This window comes from Myxine glutinosa, chromosome 1, assembly GCF_964187855.1.
Source record: "Myxine glutinosa chromosome 1, kmMyxGlut1.1, whole genome shotgun sequence".
In the NCBI taxonomy this organism is placed as follows: domain Eukaryota; kingdom Metazoa; phylum Chordata; class Myxini; order Myxiniformes; family Myxinidae; genus Myxine; species Myxine glutinosa.
The window spans coordinates 64,557,281-64,579,246 of record NC_136261.1 but is presented as its reverse complement, the minus strand read 5'-3'; the positions used below and the strand labels follow the sequence as shown (position 1 = coordinate 64,579,246).

The following is a 21,966-nucleotide window of genomic DNA, read 5'->3' as shown; positions in this document are numbered from 1 at the left end:
GTCTTCTACCGACTCCTCTCCGGCCTTGCTCCCCCAGCTCTCTCTGTGCTCTGTCCCCCAAATATTCCTACAGGTCGCACAAGATCTGCCAGCCACCCTCTGATGGTTAAACTGCCGAAATCTCGGCTCTCTGCTCACCTTCACTCTTTCATTCCTCTTTTCTCCCGCCTCTGGAACAAACTCCCACACTCACTTCAATCACACTCCTCCCTCCAGGTCTTCAAAACAGCTGTTCACCACCATCTCTTATCTTCCCCCATCCAAAACCTTGATCTTTTCTACCCCCACTAATTCACACCAGATCCACCTTGTTTGAAATTCCAACTTCTTTCCTGGAAGTCTTGGCAGTGTCCATATGTTTTATACCTCTCCCACCCCCCCCCCCCCTTCCCATGCCTCCCCCCCCAAAGCCCTCTCCCTCCCACAGTTCTCTCGATGTCTCCATGTCTCTCGGTCCCTGCTCTCAAATGTTGTGTTTGTGTCCTTCCCCCTCTCTCCCCATCTTGTCTACCGCTCCCGATGTTATTTGTTTTGTGTGTCTGTTTGTCTTTCTGTGTGATTAATGTTCGCTCTTTCACGAGCCTCGATCTTGTATACAACAAAAAAAAACAAACAAACAAAAAAAAAAAACCACAATGAATATATATATATATATATATACTAGCAGAAGTACCCGGCATTGCCGGGCGGGGGAAGGGAGGGTATGGGGAAGGGGGGAGGGGAGGGGGGGTAGAGGGGAGGGGGAGGGGCATTAATTAAAGGTGAACGCTCTGACTATATCCCACAATGCCTAAGATTGGGGGTGTTGATATCAGAAATGTTTCAGCCACACAGACCTAAAACATAAAAAACAACTTTTGTACATACATTTTGGATATTTTATTAAACATCATTATTCTCTTTCGACTGGATGGGAAGATAGTCGTCCTAGAAGCACAAATTCTGGAGATTCGCCTGTTTTGATTAAAAAGTTTTTCCAAAATAACGTTTTTTACAAACTATGAAAGAGCATCTGGTCCAATATGTGCCTTATACAAAAAAATATAGTCACAACTTACAGCGTTCGTCATCTGTGCCCTAGAGTGCCTCGGGGTAAACCACATTGCGTGTCTGATTGTTGGGTGCCAGGATGGTGAGGTTTACTGCACTGCCGGTCCGAGAGGCAGCCACATACAGCTGACCGTGTGAGAAGCAGGGGACAGAGAGGTCGACCCCTATTGTCTTGTAAGTCTGACCTTGAGCCTTATTGATGGTCATCGCAAAGCATGGCTTGCAGGGAAACTGGAGTCTCCGAAACTGGAACGGCAGCTCAGAGTCTGACGGAATGAGCGGGATCCTCGGCAGAAGGACGACCTCTCCTTTGTATGGTCTACAGGAGATGGTGGCCTCGATGACATTGGCATGTAGGCGAGTTATGATGCAGCGTGTACCATTGGTGGTCTTGGGTGGTTCCATGTTTCGCAGGATCATGATGGGCACACCGAGTTTCAACTTGAGGAGGTGTGGTGGCATTCCTGACAGCTCGAGAGAATTGAGAAGCTCAACAGGGTAAGTGACTGCCTCCTCGTCACAGATGGCACTATCCACAGACTTGTATATCCTCTCATTGCCGGGAAACTCTCCCATGAGCCAGTTGTTGAGCTGGTTGACATTGGTGTTCAGCGGAGAAAGAATTGCACGCTCAGCCAGCCATTCGGACTGGACTCCATTTGTGGTCAAGCAAGGGTAGACTTCAGCCTTCAGCTCCTCCATTGTGGAGACGACCTTGCCTATTTCAGGAGGAATCTCGATCGTGTCTGGTTCGGCCGAAAATGGTATCAGTCCATTGCCTATTTCCAGGAGCAGCTTAGAAAAGTCAGTGGCCCCTTCATCGCTAGGCAGGTGAGCTCGCATGTTGGTGGTCAGGTGCTTGACAGTCACATGGCGCCACAGGTGGGACGTCCTCAGGCTGGCGTTGACAATGTTAGATCTGGTACCACTCTTGACCACTGGGAGGATCTGTCGGAAGTCTCCGCAGAGCAGTGTGGGAATTCCTCCCATAGGTTTCGTTACTCCTGTGATGTCCTGTAGTGTGCGGTCTACAGCTTCATAGGCTGACTTGTGAGTCATCGGGGCCTCATCCACAATGATGACAGCAGCATCCTTAATGACCTTGGCCAATGCTGTTCCACGCTTGATGCTGCATGTTGGCTGCTCTTTGAAGTGCGTGTCGAGTGGGATCTTGAATGTGCTGTGCAGCGTTCGTCCTCCTTGGAGCAGTGTTGCGGCAATTCCACTGGACGCAGTAGCAAGAGCAATCTTGCCTCGTGAGCGAATTTTCTTCAGAATCGTGTTGATGACGAAGGTCTTTCCTGTGCCTCCTGGTGCATCTAGAAAGATGAGGTTGCTGCTCTTGTTGCCATTGTTGATGTTACCTTGCTGCACCAGTTCAAGGACTGCATTGTAGACCTGATGCTGTTCATCTGTCATTTGCTGTTGGAGATCATCAGCTTGGACAGCCAACTGCTCTTGGTTGTAGTCGACTTCCCTGAAGTATTCTCTCTCAAGCCTATCTTCTGTGCCCCTCTCTGGGGTAGGTAGGTAGGTCATACGAACTGAGATGACGACCGCCCATCATGATCACCTTGTCTTCGAGAGAGCAAAGCGCAAGGTTGTAGATGTGCTCGTTGTAGTCAGCAGCGGGATTGTCAACATTGCGACGGTGCTGAAATAGGTAGTCTTCAGAAAGGATTTCACGGAACGTATCCCATAGCGTGCGTGGATTGCTAGGAAAACATGCAGTAAGGATGACTGCCATGAGACTCCGGAGGTTTGGTGCAGACTGGCTGATGCTTGCCTCATCCATAGCAAGGTGGAGGTGCTGGTCGTTTTCCAGGAGTCCCAATGCGAGATAGGCTTCACGGAAGGACAACTCTTGACCATCCACTGTCCTTAGAGCAGCGAAAGAGGATGGGCCACATACTTCAGTCAGAAGAAGTCGAACGTAGTAACAGTCTCCCTGTCTCGGACTGATGCTGTAGATGCGGCCAATTGCCGGAGTCTTCCGTATTGCATGTGGTCCTTCGACCACCACTTCTCCCCGCTTGCGGCGGGTCCACGTCTTGTGCATCTTGTCCCACGTGTAGTACTCGGGCACCTTGTGGTATTTCAGCGTCTTGGCAAAATCGTCATGATTGCAGAGGTGGAAGAAGGCAGTCAGCGTAGTGGCTGGTGGTGGTCGCTCTGCCCTCTGTATGGCATTGTCCATATGGAAGTAGACTCGCTGGCCATTCTCGAGGTGGACAGCTAGGCCAATGACTGGAGGGAAATGCTCGGAAATTGGGTGCTCTAGGATCCTCCAGACTGCCTCGCTGCTCCCAACGTAACGTGCATTCTGGAACTTAGCTACCTCATCCACTTGACGATTTCCGGCCTCATTGGCTCGCTGCAGTTCAAACACTGCCTGATCGGTCCCCTTGGTGACATTCTTTGTGATATACTTGATGCTCTTGATGCTGGAGCATATCTCAACGTTGATGTGGCAGTTGAATTGGCGGAGGAGGAATGGGTTGTAGGGTACCACCCACTGATTGGTGACTACCTGTACCACCCGTTTTCCCTGCTGGCGCATCTTGATCTCCCCAGTGTAACCACCATCTTCTGGCTTCAGACGTCGGTATTTGGGGTAGCTGTCATTTCCTTGCTCAGTGCTCTGGAGGAATGGCTTTGGGAAATCTTTTGAACACTTTCGGTCCTCCATGCAAGGGCTGTTCTGGTTGAGGTTTCCGCATGGACCATGGATCATATGTGCCATAACCATCATGTGCAGCTCAGGATCTTGTTCCTTGTCGGGAATCTCAGCCCTGATGACCATATCAATTTTTTCGGCCTTGACGTTGTCCTCTGGAGCGACCCATATGAGGATGTGGGCATGAGGAAGACCACGCTTCTGGTACTCAATGGTGTACAGGAAGGCTCTCATCGTCCCAAAAGCTCTCTTCTTTAGTAGCTCCATGAGCTTCTTGTGCTTTTGTCGAAAGACACGGGCAATGATGTCTGGCCGATCATGAGCTTCTTGTCCTGGCAAGAGGTTTTGCTGGACCTCGACCCATTTGGGATTTGTTGTCATTGTTATAAAGAAGTCCGGCCTCCCCATGCGATGCACATAGGCCATGGCATCACTCTGCCTCTCATGCATCCACCTCGGGCCACCTATGTACGTCGCAGGAAGGACCACCCTTTGCCCAACATTGCGAGGGTCACCATCGCTGGCCATGAGACTGTCACGGAGGTTGCCGTAGTTATCGGCGAGTAAGGTCTTTTGCTCCCGGCGGATAAAGCCCAGTCGCTCTGCCTCGATTTTAGAATATACATCTACCAGAAACTGCTGAAAGAGTCATCGCATCTGCATTATGTGATTTCCCTCTCTCACCATGATGTGGTAGCTGTAGTACTGCAGCTGCGTGAGTTTTTGTCCATCGTTTCCAGTAGCAGTCCTGGCCACCAGGTGGATAGTGTAGCCATCCGTTCCATATGGGAACACTATTGGGTACTGTAGTGCATCATAAGATGCATGCAGCTCACTTATCCTTTTGAGTGCCCCATCGCAAAGTTTAAGGACAATATCTCTGGGTTCTGTTGGCTCATTGTCCATTAAGATGGCGACTTCTGGTGCAGACTGGGCGTTGTAGTGGCGTGCATGCTCACCACGTGGTCGCTTGTTTTTGCGGATGATTATGTGGCGCTCTTCCGAGTTATCTCCTTCTGCAAGCATATCTCTTGCAGTCTTCAGCTCACGGACCAGATGGTTATTCACATGGAACCACTTTGTGAGCATTTCAATGATGTGTGGTTTGAGGCCGCTGTGGTTCCTGGCAGTCAGCTCTTTGGCATGCGAGTCCAGGAAGTACACCTGTAAGAACTTTGGCTGACCTTCTTCAGGCGGGAGCAAGCTGCCAATGCGGTGGAACACTTGACCTTGGATACAGAAGCTCGGGTTCCAGCCATGTACTTGAGCTTCCTTATGCCCTGAGCTCGTCATCGCAAAACTGCCATTATACGTTCGAATGTTGTGAAGGAAGTGCTTGCTGAGGAGACCTTCGCCAGAGAGAAGTTCCTTCAGGAAGGGAGGAAGGGCAGGGAAAGGCTCAAGGACGACTTTCCCATTGTTGCAGCACACACCTTTGGTCTCTCCTTCGAACTTGTAAGCAGAGCAGTGAGTGCAGACGTGGTCCATTCGGCCGATGTGTGCGTGAGTTGTTGGGTCAGCCGGGTCATACGTGAATGCCTCCCTTTTGTTACTTGGTGTCCGGGCCCGAGCCCGAGCTCGTGCTTCTGCAGTGCGGTGACGGTTTGCCTCGTGTCTTGCATCACACTCTTCCTCAGTCGCGTTTACTCGCTGTTGTTGTTGCCGATGAGCCTGTTCATTGAGCCTGGTTGTTCGCTCCTCTTCGGTCACCTGTTGTCTCTCAGTCTGTTTTCGCTTAGCTGAAGCTGTCGTCGGACCAATGCAGCTCTTCCTTTTTCCTGGCATTTCGGAGATTTTGATCAGAAACTGCGTGGAATTAGGCCTGGGTCAAAAAGAAGAAAATAGAAAATCATGAAGTGGAATTTAATTGAGAACCTGCGGAATCAGAAAAAGCGATTAGAAACTGCGTGGAAGTCGGAAGTCATTGAATGTCGCATTGACAAATAAATGTAACCTGTATGTTTCACTCTCTGTCACATGCCATTGGTCCCATGTCAATCGGATGAAGTTGAAAAATTAACGTTACGAAATACGCTGATGACGTCATAATTTTAAAACCCGACGGTTTTTTAAACATTTAAGGTGTGCTGTAGTTTCTCTGGGACGTACTGATTCCGAATATGCCTTTGGTTTTGCTCTGCGATGAGAGTTATAAGAGGACAAACATCCAAACATACTTTATGCTTACCACCACTTTGTAAACACTATTCAGGCTGCTTTTGCAAGCCATGGCGTTATAGTAGACAGAGCTGCCTTTTTGTTTTCACGTACCCATTTTTCCATTGACTAACATTTTTTGTGCGATATAGTCACTCACCTCCCCCTGCTTCCTCGCTCCTTTAAACATTTAAGGTGTGCTGTAGTTTCTCTGGGACGTACTGATTCCGAATATGAAGTTGAAAAAAACAATTAACAGATGACGTCATAATTTTAAAGCGACGTTTTTTTAATTTTAAGGTGTGCTGTAGTTGCTCTGAAACGTACTGATTCCGAATATTCCTTTGGTTTTGCTCTGCGATGGGTAGTTCTTGAATTATAAGAGGACAAACAAACAAACATACTTTACTGCTTTATATATATATATATATATATATATATATATATATATATATATATGTATATGTATATATATATATATATATATATATATATATATATATATATATATATATATATATATATATATATATATATATATATATAAAACCTACCACATGTGGATCAGGTGGGCTCTCAAGGGGGGGGGGGGGTGTGGGGAGGAGGAAAGGGCGGGGGAGAGGGGAGGTGTGTTGGAATAACTACAACCTCAAGAGATGACTGTCAGCCAACTCGGGCCTTTTTTTTTTTTTTTTTTTTTTTTTTTTTTTTAATCTGCACATTCAGGATCCCCAGATATGTCCTTCCCGTCGATGTTCAGAAGAACCTAATCCAGATAACCGATTCATTCACTGGTAGTGTACTATCGCATCTTCCACCACATGGTCCGGAGTTTGTATTATGAGCAGGTGCTCGCTTGGCAAGCTGAGAATGTTCACCAAAGCTTTCATTTTTGCAGAGGTACAGCCCTCTCTCTCAGGTACTTTTTCAAGTATTTTCAGCTTATTTCAGATTGAGTCATTTTAAGTAACGATCCTCATCTCCGACACACGATATACTTTATGATGACGTGAACGCCGATGTTACTTGGGGTTTCTGCGCATGCAGGCCAAGCCTTCTGGGTGGAATACTCATTTTGAAAGTCACGTATTAATTAACAGACATTTTGGTGTTTATTGTTGCATTTTTGCTCAGAGTTAAGCACACGGAGCCAGCAAAGTGCACGAATAGTTGAATATGTTGATGCATTGGTGGCAAGCACATGATCGTTACATGGAGCATCTGTCACATTCAATGTCTATGACAAATCAGAAGTGTAGAATTTTGACCCCCACCCTCCTCTCCTCCCTTACCCCCACGTGATGCATACATTCCTCCCGTTATATCATTTGCTACGACCTATTCACAAACTTCATTCCCTTTTCTCCCTCCTCTTCCACATTTCTCTTACCCTTCATGTTTCTCTCTGCTACCGCACACTCCCACTTTCCCCAGAGTTTCCTATTCCTTTACATAACTTCATCTTTCTTGATATATATGTATATATACAGTCACGTGAAAAAGTAAGTACACCCCATGTAAAGTTTCGAATTTTTCAACATATTTCAACATACAGCTATTTGATCTTCATTTCAACAATATTCATAGATAAAGGTGATATTAAAGCGCGGCGTTGCGCGGAATGATGGTGCCAGAACTTGGTGCGCGCACCAAGCGAACCTGCGCTGGAAGTTGGCGACGGAAAAGCGCCCGGAATAGAGAACCGGGGGCTTCGTCGCCCAACAGTGACAGCATATGGTCCATTCGGACCGACGGGCGCGTGTCACCGAGCTCGGGGAGATCCAGGAGGCGGTCGGCCCGTGCGTCGTCCATGAGGCCGAACGTGGCTAGGAGTAGCCGCTTGAGTGCCTCGTACTTGTGGCCGTCCGGTGGGTGGTGAAGGACGGACACAACTCGAGCGGCCGTGCCGGGCCCGAGGGAGGCGACGACGTGGCAGTAAGCGCGTGTCATCGCCGGTGAGGCGCCAAAGCTGATATTGGGCTTCGGCCTGGACGAACCAGACTTCGGCCTGAGCCTCCCAAAATTCGGGAAGTTTGATGAAGTTGGCCATGGCAATGGCGTCGCGTGTGGAAGGATCGCTCCGGCAGATCCAACGTCGAGGGGGTCACCAGTAAAGCGCGGCGTTACGCGCGCTGCTTGCGAGCAAGGAGGAAGCGGACAAGCGGTAACTTATAAGCGTCTTTATTTCAGGAGCTCACTGTAACACTGGCGCGCTCCGGGCTGCGCGCCCGGTGTATATCATGAGGCCACGCCTACCCCTCGGGCGTGGCCACCACCCACTTGGTGCGCGGAATGATGTCACCACGCCAGTGGGCTTTTGTGTCCGCCACACGTGTGTCCGCCGGCCCAGCTTGGTGCGCGGACTTGCCAGAACAAGAACTTGGTGCCAGAACTTGGTGCGCGGAATGATGTCACCACGCCAGTGGGCTTTTGTGTCCGCCACACGCGCCCCCCCCCCCCCAGAATTCCCGCGCACCTGGAGGGCCAATTTGCGGGGCAGACGAATGACCCGGCCGAAGCGCCCCCTGGCGATCGGCGGCGTCCGGGGTGCAGGGATGCCAGGTGGGATGCCCCTGGCTGCCCCTGGGATGGGTGCAGGACCGGGGGGGGGCGGCGTGGCGGCGGGGCTGGGCGGTGGATGGTCCACGTCGAGGTGGGCCGGCTTGAGGCGGTCTACCAAAACGCGGTCAGGAGTACCGCCGATGTCCAGGGTGAAGTGCTTCGCCCCGGTCTCCAGCACGCGGAAAGGCCCGTCGTACGGGGGCCGCAGTGGTGTCCGGTGGGCATCGTGGCGGACGAAGACGTACTCCGCCGTGCGAAGCTCCGGGGCGACGTGCGTCGGTGGGTGCACGTGGCATGCCGTTGGCACCGGGGCGAACCTCTGGGCGGTCTCTTGCAGAGCGGAGCGCTGCTGTGCCGCGGACCATGGTGCCGTGGAGTCGGGGAGGAACTCGCCCGGCACCCGCAGCGGTTGCCCGAAGACCAACTCCGCCGCGGATGCGCGCAGGTCCTCCTTGGGCGCCGTCCGGAGGCCCAGCAGGACCCAGGGGAGCCTGTCGACCCAGCCGCCGTCGCGGAGGGTGGCCCGGAGCGCGGCCTTCAATGAGCGGTGAAATCGCTCACACAGGCCGTTAGCCTGGGGGTGGTAGGCCGTGGTTCGGTGCAGCCGGACCCCGAGCCCCTGCGCGACCGCCCCCCAGAGCTCCGAGGTGAACTGGGGGCCGCGGTCGGACGAGATGTCTGAGGGGGCGCCGAACCGGGCGACCCAGGTGGCGATGAAAGCCTGCGCGACATCGGCCGCCGTTGTCGACGCCAAGGGCACGGCCTCCGGCCACCGGGTGGTGCGGTCCACCATGGTGAGGACGTAGGTGAAACCCCGCGAGGGGGGCAGAGGTCCCACCAGGTCCACGTGGACGTGGTCAAACCGGCGTTCCGGCACCGTGAACGGGGCCAACGGGGCCTGGGTGTGCCGGTGCACCTTGGCGCGCTGGCACGCGAGGCACGTCCTGGCCCAGCCGCGGACGGCCTTCCGGAGGCCATGCCAGACGAACTTGTCGGCGATCAGCCTTTGGGAGGCCCTCGCGCCCAGGTGGGACAGGCCGTGGATGGCGTCAAACACCTGGCGCTGCCAGCCCGCGGGCACGATGGGGCGAGGACGCCCGAGGGAGACGTCGCACAAGAGGGCCGCGCCCGCGCCGTCGAACGGCACCTCGGTGACGCGGAGGCCCGTGACGGCGGTCCGCAAGGCCTGGACGTCGGGGTCAGCGGCCTGGTCCGCCGCCATCCGGGCATAGTCGATGCCGAGGTGGACTGCGTGGGCGACGGCCCGGGAAAGACAATCCGCCACCGGGTTGTCCTTCCCCGCGACGTGCTGGATGTCCGTCGTGTACTCGGACACGGCCGAGAGGTGACGCTGCTGCCGGGCCGACCACGGCTCGGTGACCTTGCCCATCGCGAAGATCAGCGGCTTGTGGTCGACGAAGGCAGTGAACGCACGGCCCTCGAGCAGATGGCGGAAGTGCCTGACCGCCAAGTGAAGCCCGAGCAACTCGCGGTCGAAGGTACTGTAACGGCGTTCGGGCGGGCGAAGCTGCCGGCTAAAGAACGCCAGCGGTTGCCAAGCTCCACGCACCCATTGCTCGTGCACCGCGCCCACCGCGTAGTCCGAGGCATCGGTGGTGAGGGCGATCGGTGCATCGGGCGCCGGGTGCGCGAGCATGGTGGCGTTAGCCAAGGCGAGCTTCGCGCCCGTGAACGCCGTGTCCATCTGCTCGGTCCAGGTAACGTCGCCTTTGCCCGGCTTACCTCGGAGAGCTTCGTGCAGGGGGCGCAGGAGCTGGGCGATACGGGGCAGAGACCGATGGTAAAAGTTCACCATGCCCAGGAACTCCTGCAGCCCTCTGATCGTGCGGGGGCGCGGAAACCCCTTCACCGCCTCCACCTTGGCCGGCAGGGGGACGGCTCCGTGCCTGGTGACACGGTGCCCCAGAAAATCGATTATGGTGGTGCCGAACCGGCACTTTGCGGGGTTCACAATCAGGCCATGCTGGCCCAGGCGTTCGAAGAGCGTGCGGAGGTGGCGTAGGTGCTCTTCGCGGGACGCGCTGGCGACGAGGATATCGTCCAGGTAGACGTAGACAAAATCCAAGTCACGCAGGACGCTGTCCATCAGTCGCTGGAACGCCTGAGCCGCATTCTTCAGACCGAAGGGCATGCGCAGGAACTCGAAGAGTCCGAATGGCGTGATGACCGCCGTCTTCGGGACGTCCTCCGGCCTGACGGGGACCTGATGGTAGCCGCGTATGAGGTCCACCTTCGAGAAGAAGGACATGCCCGCCAAACGGGCGGAAAAGTCCTGAATGTGGGGGACGGGGTAGCGGTCGGGAGTCGTGGCGTCATTGAGACGGCGATAGTCCCCGCACGGTCGCCATCCCCCGCCGGGCTTCGGCACGATGTGCAGCGGCGACGCCCAAGCGCTCTCTGAGCGCCGAACGATGCCGAGTCGCTCCAGGGTAGCGAACGCCGCTTTTGCCACCGCCAGCTTCATCGGCTCGAGGCGGCGTGCCCGGGCGTAGACCGGTGGCCCGACGGTGGGGATGTGATGGGCCACCCCGTGCTTGACGGCCCCCGCCGAGAAGGTGGGCCGCGTGAGGGCCGGGAAGCCGGCGAGGAGGCGGGTGAATGCGTCTGCTGCCGGAAGCGTACAGACCAACGTGGCCGGAACCGAACCGTTCGGCAAGCCGCTTGGCAAGCCGCTCGTTGAGCTGGGCAACGCACAAGCGAGCGAGCTGAACGTCTCGGCCTGGACAAGACGTCTGCGCTTGACGTCGACCAGGAGCCCATTAGCGCACAGAAAGTCCGCGCCAAGCAGTGCCATGGGCACGTCGGCGGTGACGAACGTCCATCGGAAAACCTGCCCTCCGAACCGCAGAGAGAGGCAGCGTTTTCCGTACGTACGGATGGGCGTCCCGTTCGCGGCAAGCAGCGCGGGACCCCCACCCGCGGCGTGCTTGTCTGACGTGCCGGCGGGAACGACACTCACCTGCGCTCCCGTGTCGCACAGGTAACGGCGCCCGGAGAAGGTGTCCGTTATGAACAGCAGGCTGCTCGAACGGCCGGCGCTCATCGCCACTATTGAGCGCCGGCCCAGGCGTTTCCCGACCTGTTGAAGGAGCATGGCGGATGACACTGCCGAGCTTCGTGGCCGAACTTGGCGTGGAACCAGCACCAGGTGGTGGAGCTGGAGGAGGGCGGCTGGCTCCGCCAGGCCGGTGGAGTTGGCGGGTTTCCCCGCGGTGGCGGTTTTCGCCGCAGCGGTGGGCGGGGCATGGCGGCGGTCACGAGGTGCGTATCAGCATGCTGTGTATGCTGTATAAGCTGATGCTGTGGATCAGCAGCATCAGCAGCATCAGCCACGAGGGCCGTGACGGCCACGCCGACTCTCGCCCGCGTGTCCGAAGCGGCGAAGTACTTGTCCGCCTCGGCTGCCAATGCTCGGGGTTCCGTTAGCCCGGTCCCGGCCAACGCGAGGCGAACCTGCGCTGGAAGTTGGCGACGGAAAAGCGTCCGGAATAGAGAACCGGGGGCTTCGTCGCCCAACAGTGACAGCATATGGTCCATTCGGACCGACGGGCGCGTGTCACCGAGCTCGGGGAGATCCAGGAGGCGGTCGGCCCGTGCGTCGTCCGTGAGGCCGAACGTGGCTAGGAGTAGCCGCTTGAGTGCCTCGTACTTGTGGCTGTCCGGTGGGTGGCGAAGGACGGACACAACTCGAGCGGCCGTGCCGGGCCCGAGGGAGGCGACGACGTGGCAATAGCGCGTGTCATCGCCGGTGAGGCGCCGAAGCTGAAATTGGGCTTCGGCCTGGACGAACCAGACTTCGGCCTGAGCCTCCGAAAATTCGGGAAGTTTGATGAAGTTGGCCATGGCAATGGCGTCGCGTGTGGAAGGATCGCTCCGGCAGATCCAACGTCAAGGGGGTCACCAGTAAAGCGCGGCGTTACGCGCGCTGCTTGCGAGCAAGGAGGAAGCGGACAAGCGGTAACTTATAAGCGTCTTTATTTTAGGAGCTCACTGTAACACTGGCGCGCTCTGGGCTGCGCGCCCGGTGTATATCATGAGGCCACGCCTTCCCCTCGGGCGTGGCCACCGCCCACTTGGTGCGCGGAATGATGTCACCACGCCAGTGGGCTTTTGTGTCCGCCACAATATAATATAACAAATATCATGAAACATTTACATTTTGTAGTCCATTGTATAATTTAAATAAACATAAATGCAAATTTCGCATGTGGAAAAAGTAAGTACACTCTTGGCTCTAATAGGTGGTATTGCCCCCTTTGGCAGAAACAACCTCAAGTAGGAGTTTCTTTTAACTGTCCACCAGTTTCTGACACCGACTGGGAGAATTTTTTTCCCACTCCTCCATGCAGAATTCTTTCAGCTGTGCAATGTTGGAGGGGTTTCTTGCATGCACAGCTCGTTTCAAATCCTCCCACAACATCTCGATGGGATTTAGATCCGGGGTTGACTTGGCCATTCCAGAACCCTCCATTTCTTTCTTTCAGCCATTCCTTGGTGGATTTACTGGTATGTTTAGGGTCATTGTCATGTTGCAAGGTCCACCTTCGGTTGAGCTTCAACTCTCCGACAGATGGCCTCACATTATCCTCAAGCACCCTCTGGTACAATGAAGAATTCATAGTGGATTCTGTGATGGTGAGCTGCCCAGGCCCTGATGCAGCAAAGCTGCCCCAAACCATAATATTTCCACCAAAGCTTTACAGTTGGTATCAGGTTCTTGTGGTCAAATGCTGTCTTTGGTTTTCGCCAAACATGTCTTCTGGTACTGTGGCCAAATAGCTCTACCTTTGACTCATCTGTCCAGAGCACATTGCTCCAGAAGTGCTGGTCTTTGCCTCGGTGTTCATTGGCAAACTTTAGTCTTGCCCTGATGTTCTTTCTGGACAGCAAAGGTTTTCTCCTGGCACACCTCCCATGTCGATCAAATTTGTGCAGCCTCTTTCTAATGGTAGTCTCGTGCACTTTGACGTCAACAGTGGCAATAGCTACCTGTAGGTCCCGTGATGACATTCTGGGGTTCTTCGAGACTTCTTTCAGCATCTTGCAGTCTGCTCTCGTGCTGAACTTGCTGGGGCGGCCTGGCCTGAACAAGTTGGCAGTTGTTTGGAATCTTCTCCCTTGTAGATGATCTTCCGGACAGTTGAATGATTTATTTCAAATTGTTTGGAGATCTTTTTAAATCCCTTCCCAGACTCGTAGGCATCTATAACCTTCTTTCTGAAGGCCTCAGAGAGCTCTTTTGATCGAGGCATGGTGATGCCGCACACTTCAACAACAAAGAACAAACCAAACTAAATGTCTGAGGTTTAAATAAGACAGGTTCCTCCAAGATCCTCTCTAACGATGTTCTAATCATTTGCACCTGAGCTGGTGCACCTGATTCTAATTTTAGGTATTTGAACAAGTGATAAATGTAGGGGTGTACTTATTTTTTCCACATGCGAAATTTGCATTTATGTTTATTTAAATTATACAATGGACAACGAAATGTAAATGTTTCATGATATTTGTTATATTATATCACCTTTATCTATCAATATTGTTGAAATGAAGATCAAATAGCTTTATGTTGAAATATGTTGAAAAAATCAAAGCTTTACATGGGGTGTACTTACTTTTTCACGTGACTGTATATACAGTGCATTCAGAAAGTATTCAGACCCCTTCACTTTTTCACATTTTGTTATGTTGCAGCCTTATGCTGAAATCGTTTAAATTCATTTTTTCCCTCATCAATCTACACTCAATACCCCATAATGACAAAGAGAAAACAGGATTTTAGAAAGTTTTGCAAATCTATTAAAAAGAAAAAACTGAAATATCACATTGATATAAGTATTCATACCCTTTGCTATGACACTTGAAATTTGGCTCAGGTGCCTCCCATTTCTCTTGATCATCTTTGAGATGTTTCTACACCTTGATTGGAGTCCACCTGTGGTAAATTCAATTGATTGGACATGATTTGGAAAGGCACACACCTGTCTAGACAAGATCTCATAGCTGACAATGCATATCAGAGCAAAAACCAAGCCATGAGTTCGAAGGAACTGCCTGCAGAGCTCAGAGACAGGATTGTGTTGAGGCACAGATTTGGGGAAGCTGACAAAAAAAATCTCTGCTGCATTGAAGATTCCCAAGAGCACAGTGGCCTCCATAATTCTTAAATGGAAGAAGTTTGGAACAACCAGGACTCTTCCTAGAGCTGGCAGCCCGGCCAAACTGAGCAATCGGGGGAGAGGGGCCTTGGTAAGAGAGGTGACCAAGAACCCGATGGTCACTGGCTGAGCTCCAGAGATCCTGTGTGGAGATGGGAGAAACTTCTAGAAGGACAATCATCACTGCAACACTCCACCGATCTGGGCTTTATGGCAGAGTGGCCAGATGGAAGCCTCTCCTCGGTGAAAGACACATGAAAGCCCGCTTGGAGTTTGCAAAAAAGCACCTAAAGGACTCTCAGACTGTGAGAAACAAGATTCTGTTAATAAATTTGCAAAACTTTCTAAAATCCTGTTTTCTCTTTGTCATTATGGGGTATTGAGTGTAGATTGATGAGGGGAAAAATGAATTTAAACGATTTCAGCATAAGGCTGCAACATAACAAAATGTGAAAAAAGTGAAGGGGTCTGAATACTTTCTGAATAGAAGAACCACCTTTAGAGGCCATTTTTTCCCCGCAGAGCAGGGGTTGGCCTTTTTCGGGTACCGTGGCCCCATTTTTGAAGCAATGTTTTATGGCCGGATGCCCTTCCTGCCGCCAACCCTGTTAGTCACCTCTTGCGACACACAGGGAATTACTGAATGCACTGTATATTTTTTGCTAAATCGCTACATTTTACTATATTTCATGTACTGTAACTGTAATATTTATTGTATCGGTTGTAGTTTATAAATCGTAAATAAAAGTTGTTTAATTGAGGATGACTTTCACACAAAGCCTTTGGTTGTTTATGGATCATTGCGGTTAGTTAACCATGTGTACACGTGGCTCATTCAACAGCCCACAGCACAAACTTTGATTCTCCTACCTGTAGGAGAGATTAAAAGAAAACATATTCGATAATTAATTATATTATTTCGTGAAAAAAATCTCCGAAGAAGACATTTTGTAACAATGTGTGGGTATAGGGGGGGAAGTTCAGTGTGAGTGGGGAGGAAGATGTAGCATGTCACAGCATATACTTCCGAGTCAAGACCTTCCTATGATATTGTATTGTTGCTTATTTCCGTTTCTTTAATTATTTAAGGTCGAATAACTGCGACATGCTTTTTGTTGGCAGCAACTGCACCAACGTTTGAACAAGGTGTGCTTTTTGTGAATGATTTCCAGTGAAAACCTCATCTTTGCAGACCTGTCGAACATTGTGAAAGTTGAACCTGAAGGTTGGGACGTCGAGGATGTAAAAGGTGGGTTTCTGTAAAGAAATTGTTGCAGTACACACAAAATTAAATGTCTGGAGCTTTAAAGCAAGCGGTGCATCCAAATCTCATTCATGCCTTCCCGCATCCCTCCGCACATTTATTTTGGACACACATTAACCATCCCTCAACAAACTCTCGTTTTTCGGATGAGGAAAAGCAGTGCACTTAGAGGGTACTGTTTCCTTCCATCCTGTCTCTTTTGCTATTTATTTATTCCCTTGCTTGTTTTGTCCAACTGTGACCCCTCTCTCGTTACATTGCCATTTTGCCAACTGTCAGGTCACTCTTCCATGGTGGAGCCAGTGATTTTCCATGATTGCAGAAACGGAATCCGTGATTTAAGATGAAAAATTTAATCTTAAAGGGGGAAAAAACCAGACTCTTCTATGTCCGTATAATAAACAGAGCGTGTGTGGCGAACAGAGCAGAAAGAGGATGAGCAAGAGCAGCAGCGCAGGTATTTGGAACACATGCACTAATGTTGTTTTGGGCCTTTTGCAGAATCGGAGTCGTGGTTTGCTGGAAATATTTCCACCTTCTCAGGTGAGAAAGACATAGAAAGTATCCAGGACACGGCTTGGTATGAAAGAGTAAGGTTTATGGGTTGGGTCCACAAGTAGTAAATCAAAACACTTAGTAATTTGATGCACAAGGAATACTGTCTACAACCAGAGCACGGACACAGCCAACGCTCTGCTCATATAAATCACAACTGTTTAAAACAAGTGTTGCTGTGAATATCGATCTCGATTGCTGGCAATAAATTAAAAAATATACTGAATAAAATTCTACCAATCTCTGGAGAGCCCAGTAAAGTGAAATTCGATTTGAAACTCCACTTTGTCAAACAGTGAAAATATTCCCTGAAAATATAATCACCGCTAAAAGAAAAATGGCAGGCATCACATGCATCCACCTTTAGAGAAACTATTTTTTATGATGAACTAGAGCAATGCGACTGTGTCGCCAATATGCCTCCACCTAGTCCCTGTGCGTCATCAGTGGTGGATTTAGAGGGGGGCGCAAGCGGTGTGTGCCCCCCATTATTTTGATTTTCGAAAGTGCCGTTTTTGCCTAGCTGCCAAGTCCGTTTCTGCCAGGTCAGTCAACATTACACCAGGAACTCAAGCTGTGGGGCTGTTACTGGTCTTCTGAGAGACAACAATTTCAGACACATTGAAACGTGTGGCTTCAGATGGGGTGAGGAATTTGTTCCCAAACGTAACTCAGGTGCTGAGTATTCTGCTGTGCACGGCTGCAGCAAGTGCTACAGTTGAGAGAGCGAATTCTGCCCTTCGTTACGTCAAGACGGACTATCGGAGCATGATGTCGGAGGATCGCTTTAACGCCCTCGTCCTAATCTACATCTATCATGATATCCGACTTGAATGAATGAATGAATGATCGTTTTAAGGCCATTTTCCCCGCTAAAGCGGGGGTTAGCCTTGTGGGCCCCATGACAATCATGGTTCCCTGTTTGAGGCAATGTTTTATGGCCGGATGCCCTTCCTGGCACCAACCCTTGGTCGCCTCTTACGATGCGCAGGGATACGGTGTACCTATTCTAAATCGGGGTACACACCGTGATCATTCATCCTAGCAAGCTGGTACTCAATTTGCCGACCTCGGAAGGATGACAGGCTGAGTCAACCCCCCTGGTGTTAATTCAGCGATCGACCGGGATTCAAACCCAGGATCCTAGGATCCCAAGCCGGCACCCTAATCGCTAAGCCAACACCAGGCTACAACACCGACTTGACTATAACAAAATCATTGACGCATACACCAATAGATATCCACGGAGGATGCTCTTCGTAAATCCAGTCGGTGAAAAGTAAAATAAAACTAGACAGTTGCGACAAGGACGCATTTGATTTGATGAATCAGTGGTGATTTTAAAACTGGTCCGATTGTATTGTTCCATGGGTAGAAGATTTCAGTGACTGTTGATTAATTATTTCAGTAATGTGATGCTCTGGATAATCATTCATAACCCCTCATGACTGAGCACTTCTGCTAAATAAATCTTTCTGTTTTATCACTTACACAAGTACTTTTTCTGTCCGACTGTGTATGTTTTCCGTCTAATTTCGAATCCCGTTTTTCAAAATCAATCCCCAAAATCAAAAGATACGGGGATAAAATGCCTAAAATTGAGGCATGAATATTTCTCCCCAGATTGCAGGAAAACGCATCTTGAGCAGTATAATTTTCTAATTTTCCTGGGAGAGGACTCCCAGACCCCCCGCTACAGGCTTCAGGCCTTTGGCCCTCACGTTAGAGCTTCGCCTTCATCAGTTGCGCCCCCCCCCCCCCTTCTTGGAAATCCTAGATCCACCCCTGGTGACAATAGGTATATGCCCTCATTGACTCTCCTAAAAATAAACAAGTTTGATTTGAATCCCTTCAGCTGTTTTCAAGTATCACATTTCTACCAGACAGGACAGGTTTCACATCGATCGGTGAAGCTGTTTCGGAGAAGGGATTTTTTAAAATATCGGCTTTCAAGCTAATATGGCTGCCAAACTACGCGACATATGACATCAAAAATGTAAACTCTGCATATGTATGGGAAGGGGATCACGTTTGTGAAGTTTCGTGCTGATCGGACAGGGTTCGTTTTTCTATCCAAGATGGCTTCCAAACCACATGACCTATGACATCATAACTTTCAAACCATATGCAGCAATGGTGTTAGATGGCATTTGTGAAGTTTCGCATCGATAGGGTAAGCGGTTTCTGAGATATAATTATTTAATATTTTCCTTCAATCCAATATGGCTGCCACACCATGTGACCAATGACGTTTTTGTGATCAACTTTTAATTGCCGTGCCTAGTCAATGACGTTTGGTAGGGTCATAGAATAAGTCTATACAAATGGGTCATATGTGCATGCAATTTCAGATTTTTAGGATAAGGCATTTTATTAAAACATCTATGGCTGGTATACCACTTCACCGATGATGTCATCATTATCAGGCTTTTGTTCCCCATTGTGAGTACTTGACAATGTGGCAAGTTTAAAATTTTCCCATTCAGCAGTTTCTGAGAAATAATTTTTTGAATTATAATTTTTTAAATTTTTTTTTTTTTTTTTCGTATACAACATCGAGGATCGTGTAAGAGCAAGCACATTGAACACACATAAGCACATTAAACACAAAAAACATAAACGGACACATAAAACATAAAAGAGGGAGGGGGAGACATGATGGGGAGAGAGAGGGAAGCACACAAGCACAACAGTAGAGAACAGGGGCATTGGGAGATCTGTGGAAGGGAGAGGGCTGGGGGGATGGAAGGGGGTACACGGTATAAAACAAATTGACACCGAGGAATTTCAGGAATGAAGTCGGAGATTGAAAGAGGTGGATTTGGGGTGTATTAACGGGGGTAGAAAAGATCAAGGTTTTGGATGGGGGAAGATGAGAGATGGTGGTGAACAGCTATTTTAAATACCTGGAGGGAAGAGAGGGATTGAAGAGAGTATGGGAGTTTGTTCCAGAGGTCGGTAAAAAGACGAATGAAAGAGTGAAGGTGAGCAGAGAGTCTTTATTTTGGCAGTTTCACCAGACGATGGTTGCTGGCAGATCTTGTGCGACCTGAAGAAATATTTGGGGGACACAGCACAGACAGAGCAGGGGGAACTTGGGCCGAGAGGATTCGATAAAAGACAGAAAGACCACCAACCTGCCTGTTATGAGAGAGTGAAAGACCCTCAGAATCAGCTTCATCGCGGGAGATTCCAATGATCCTGAAAGCTTTGGTTTCTACAGCGTGAAGCCGAGCTAGGTGTGAGGCAGGAGCACCGGTCCAGAGTGGAGAACAGTATTCCATTGAGCTGCGGATGAATGCTTTGTATGTGCTGAGGAGCTCAGAAGGGCCCAGAAAGGACTTCGCACGATGGAGGATGCCCAGTCGGAGACTGGCTTTGGAGGCCAGCTTGGGAATGTGGTTTTCCCCAGGAAAGATCATGGCAGATAGTGAGACCCAAAAGCTTGAGTGACAGAACTTGTTTAAGAGGATTGTTGAGAAAGTAGATGTGAGGGTTGTCCAGACGGTCTTTTCAGAGAGACATAATGAGAGTGTGAGATTTGTCAGGATTTAAAGACATGTTCCTTTTGTTTTACCTGTTCAACTTGCCTGTTCAACTCACAATTTTAAGAGAAAATAGTCGGACATAATAGCAAGCACCTGCGTAACCTCTGCTGTAAAAACGCTGCTTGAGAGATAGGGTCCTAAATAGTAAGTGCTAAAGGATTCTAAAGGGTAATTCTAATTTGGTTCTAAAGGGTAAATTCTAAAGTTCTAAAGGGTTCCTAAGTTAGCAGCCATAGCATAGAAATTGTGGGCGAAGTCAAGTGAACTGTCCAACGACTGGGTGGAACTCTCATGCACACACCGACGCACGCACAGCTCCTTTTATATTATATAATAGTGATGGTATAAAGAAATTTTCACTCCAGATGGTGGGAGACTTGGAATATAGTTAAGGTGGCTTCACATTCACTTTTAATCACTCAATATTTCTTGCATTTTCTTGCATTTAACGATAGGAAAGCAGGAGAGTGCATTCAATAAATATTTACTTTCTTGGAGGAAGCACTGCCAGAAAGGGCCCTGTGCTAAGGGGCCCACATCCACACACAGTTGAAATCCCTTATTGTAGATGACTCTGTGGTAGTGATAGTAACTGCTTCCTGGCATGTTCTCCAAACCTCCTATTATTGCAATAATTGATGATGATTATATTAGCTTGCATGTAGGTTTGATAAATGGTTTTTTTGTTTGTGTGTTTGGTTGTCCTGGAAAGCCGAGTTTTTTTTTTTCTTCTTCTATTTAACACAAATTCTTTATCATAAATTGTCTGGTACAGGTCCCGAGGAGCGAAAATTTGAAGATTATGATTCTCCCATTCACCAGTACTCACCAAATGGTAATGAAGTGGATGAAGAACCGATCAACTTGAAAATAGAACGGAGCAGTGTTATATACTCCCGTGCTGGTAAGGAACAACTCCAGGTATTGACACCTGTTTGCTTTATTGTATCGTTCGTTAAAAAAAACACATCTTTTAGAGATTCAGTTTATCTTTTTGTTTCATATACCAGAGTGCTTAAAGGTAATTGATGTTGGTTTGCAGTGATAGTTCTTTTCACCTGGACTTTAGATTAATTATACACGCCAATACTGTTCAAGCTTCGAACAATGTTTCCAGTCACTGAAAACGTCACACAAAACCTATCCGTCGGAGGATGTCACTGGTAATATGAAGCGCCCATTTGTAAATACTGATGTGTCGACGGGATTGCTAACGCGGACCCACTGCACCGAAGCAATATGCTTCACGAATGCTCGGGCATTATGGGCATGGCCGCGGGTGAGGTTATAAAAGGGGCCTTACACTTGGGCATTGAGTTAGTAGGAGTTGGAGCTTGGAGTCAAGAGAAGCTGACGTCCCGGCAGTGATCGTCTCTCTCTCTGGTGTCAATGTGTGGCGAGATCATTTTTGCTGGTGTCATCAGAGGGCTGACCCGTGCCTCCTTGATTCCCACCTGTGCTTCCCGTACTGCAGCTTCCCCTCCTCCTCCTCACTTGCATTGTGAGTGAATAAGAGATAATGTGCTCGTGGCACCTTAGGTTGTTTCCCCATGTATACAAAGCTAAAAGTGGGATTAAGCAAAGTTTCACTTATGGCCTTCTGGCCGTCCACAAACGTCAGTTTATGATCGAGGAACAACTCAATTTAAATTGAACGTGTTACGCGTCGAGTAACTAGTGTACCGGTAGCCCAGAGGGCGTCAGGGCAGAGAAGAAACAAATATGCTGATGTTTCCTTAATGTTGTTTTCAGGGTGTAACCAAAAAATGACAGGAGACAGAACGGTAACATGATAAGAAATATTTAATAATCCCTAATGTCTACCGGAAGCACAATAACATGAATTAAATGGAGCAATAAATGACTTTCCTAACAATCCACAAATTGAATAAATACAAATTTCTTATGCAGCAATTTGGCTATACTTTAACTCTCGACGTGGCAACTCGGCCTAATCAAGCAGTTCGCACATTA

General features: G+C 49.7%; 1 protein-coding gene across 5 annotated transcripts in view; it reads left to right on the top strand.

Moving 5' to 3' along the window:
* LOC137417680 (uncharacterized) overlaps nucleotides 1–21,966 on the top strand; it is a 40,282-nt gene that overhangs the window by 9,494 nt on the left and 8,822 nt on the right. For 2 of the 5 annotated variants that reach the window (XM_068103579.2, XM_068103578.2), the window contains exons 2-4: nucleotides 15,818–15,874; nucleotides 16,391–16,432; nucleotides 20,768–20,896. In XM_068103579.2, the coding sequence (XP_067959680.2) occupies nucleotides 15,818–15,874; nucleotides 16,391–16,432; nucleotides 20,768–20,896 (228 nt within the window). Of the gene's footprint in view, nucleotides 1–15,747; nucleotides 15,875–16,390; nucleotides 16,433–20,767; nucleotides 20,897–21,966 lie in introns of all 5 variants that reach the window. The other 3 variants (XM_068103581.2, XM_068103580.2, XM_068103582.2) reach the window with 3 other exon arrangements.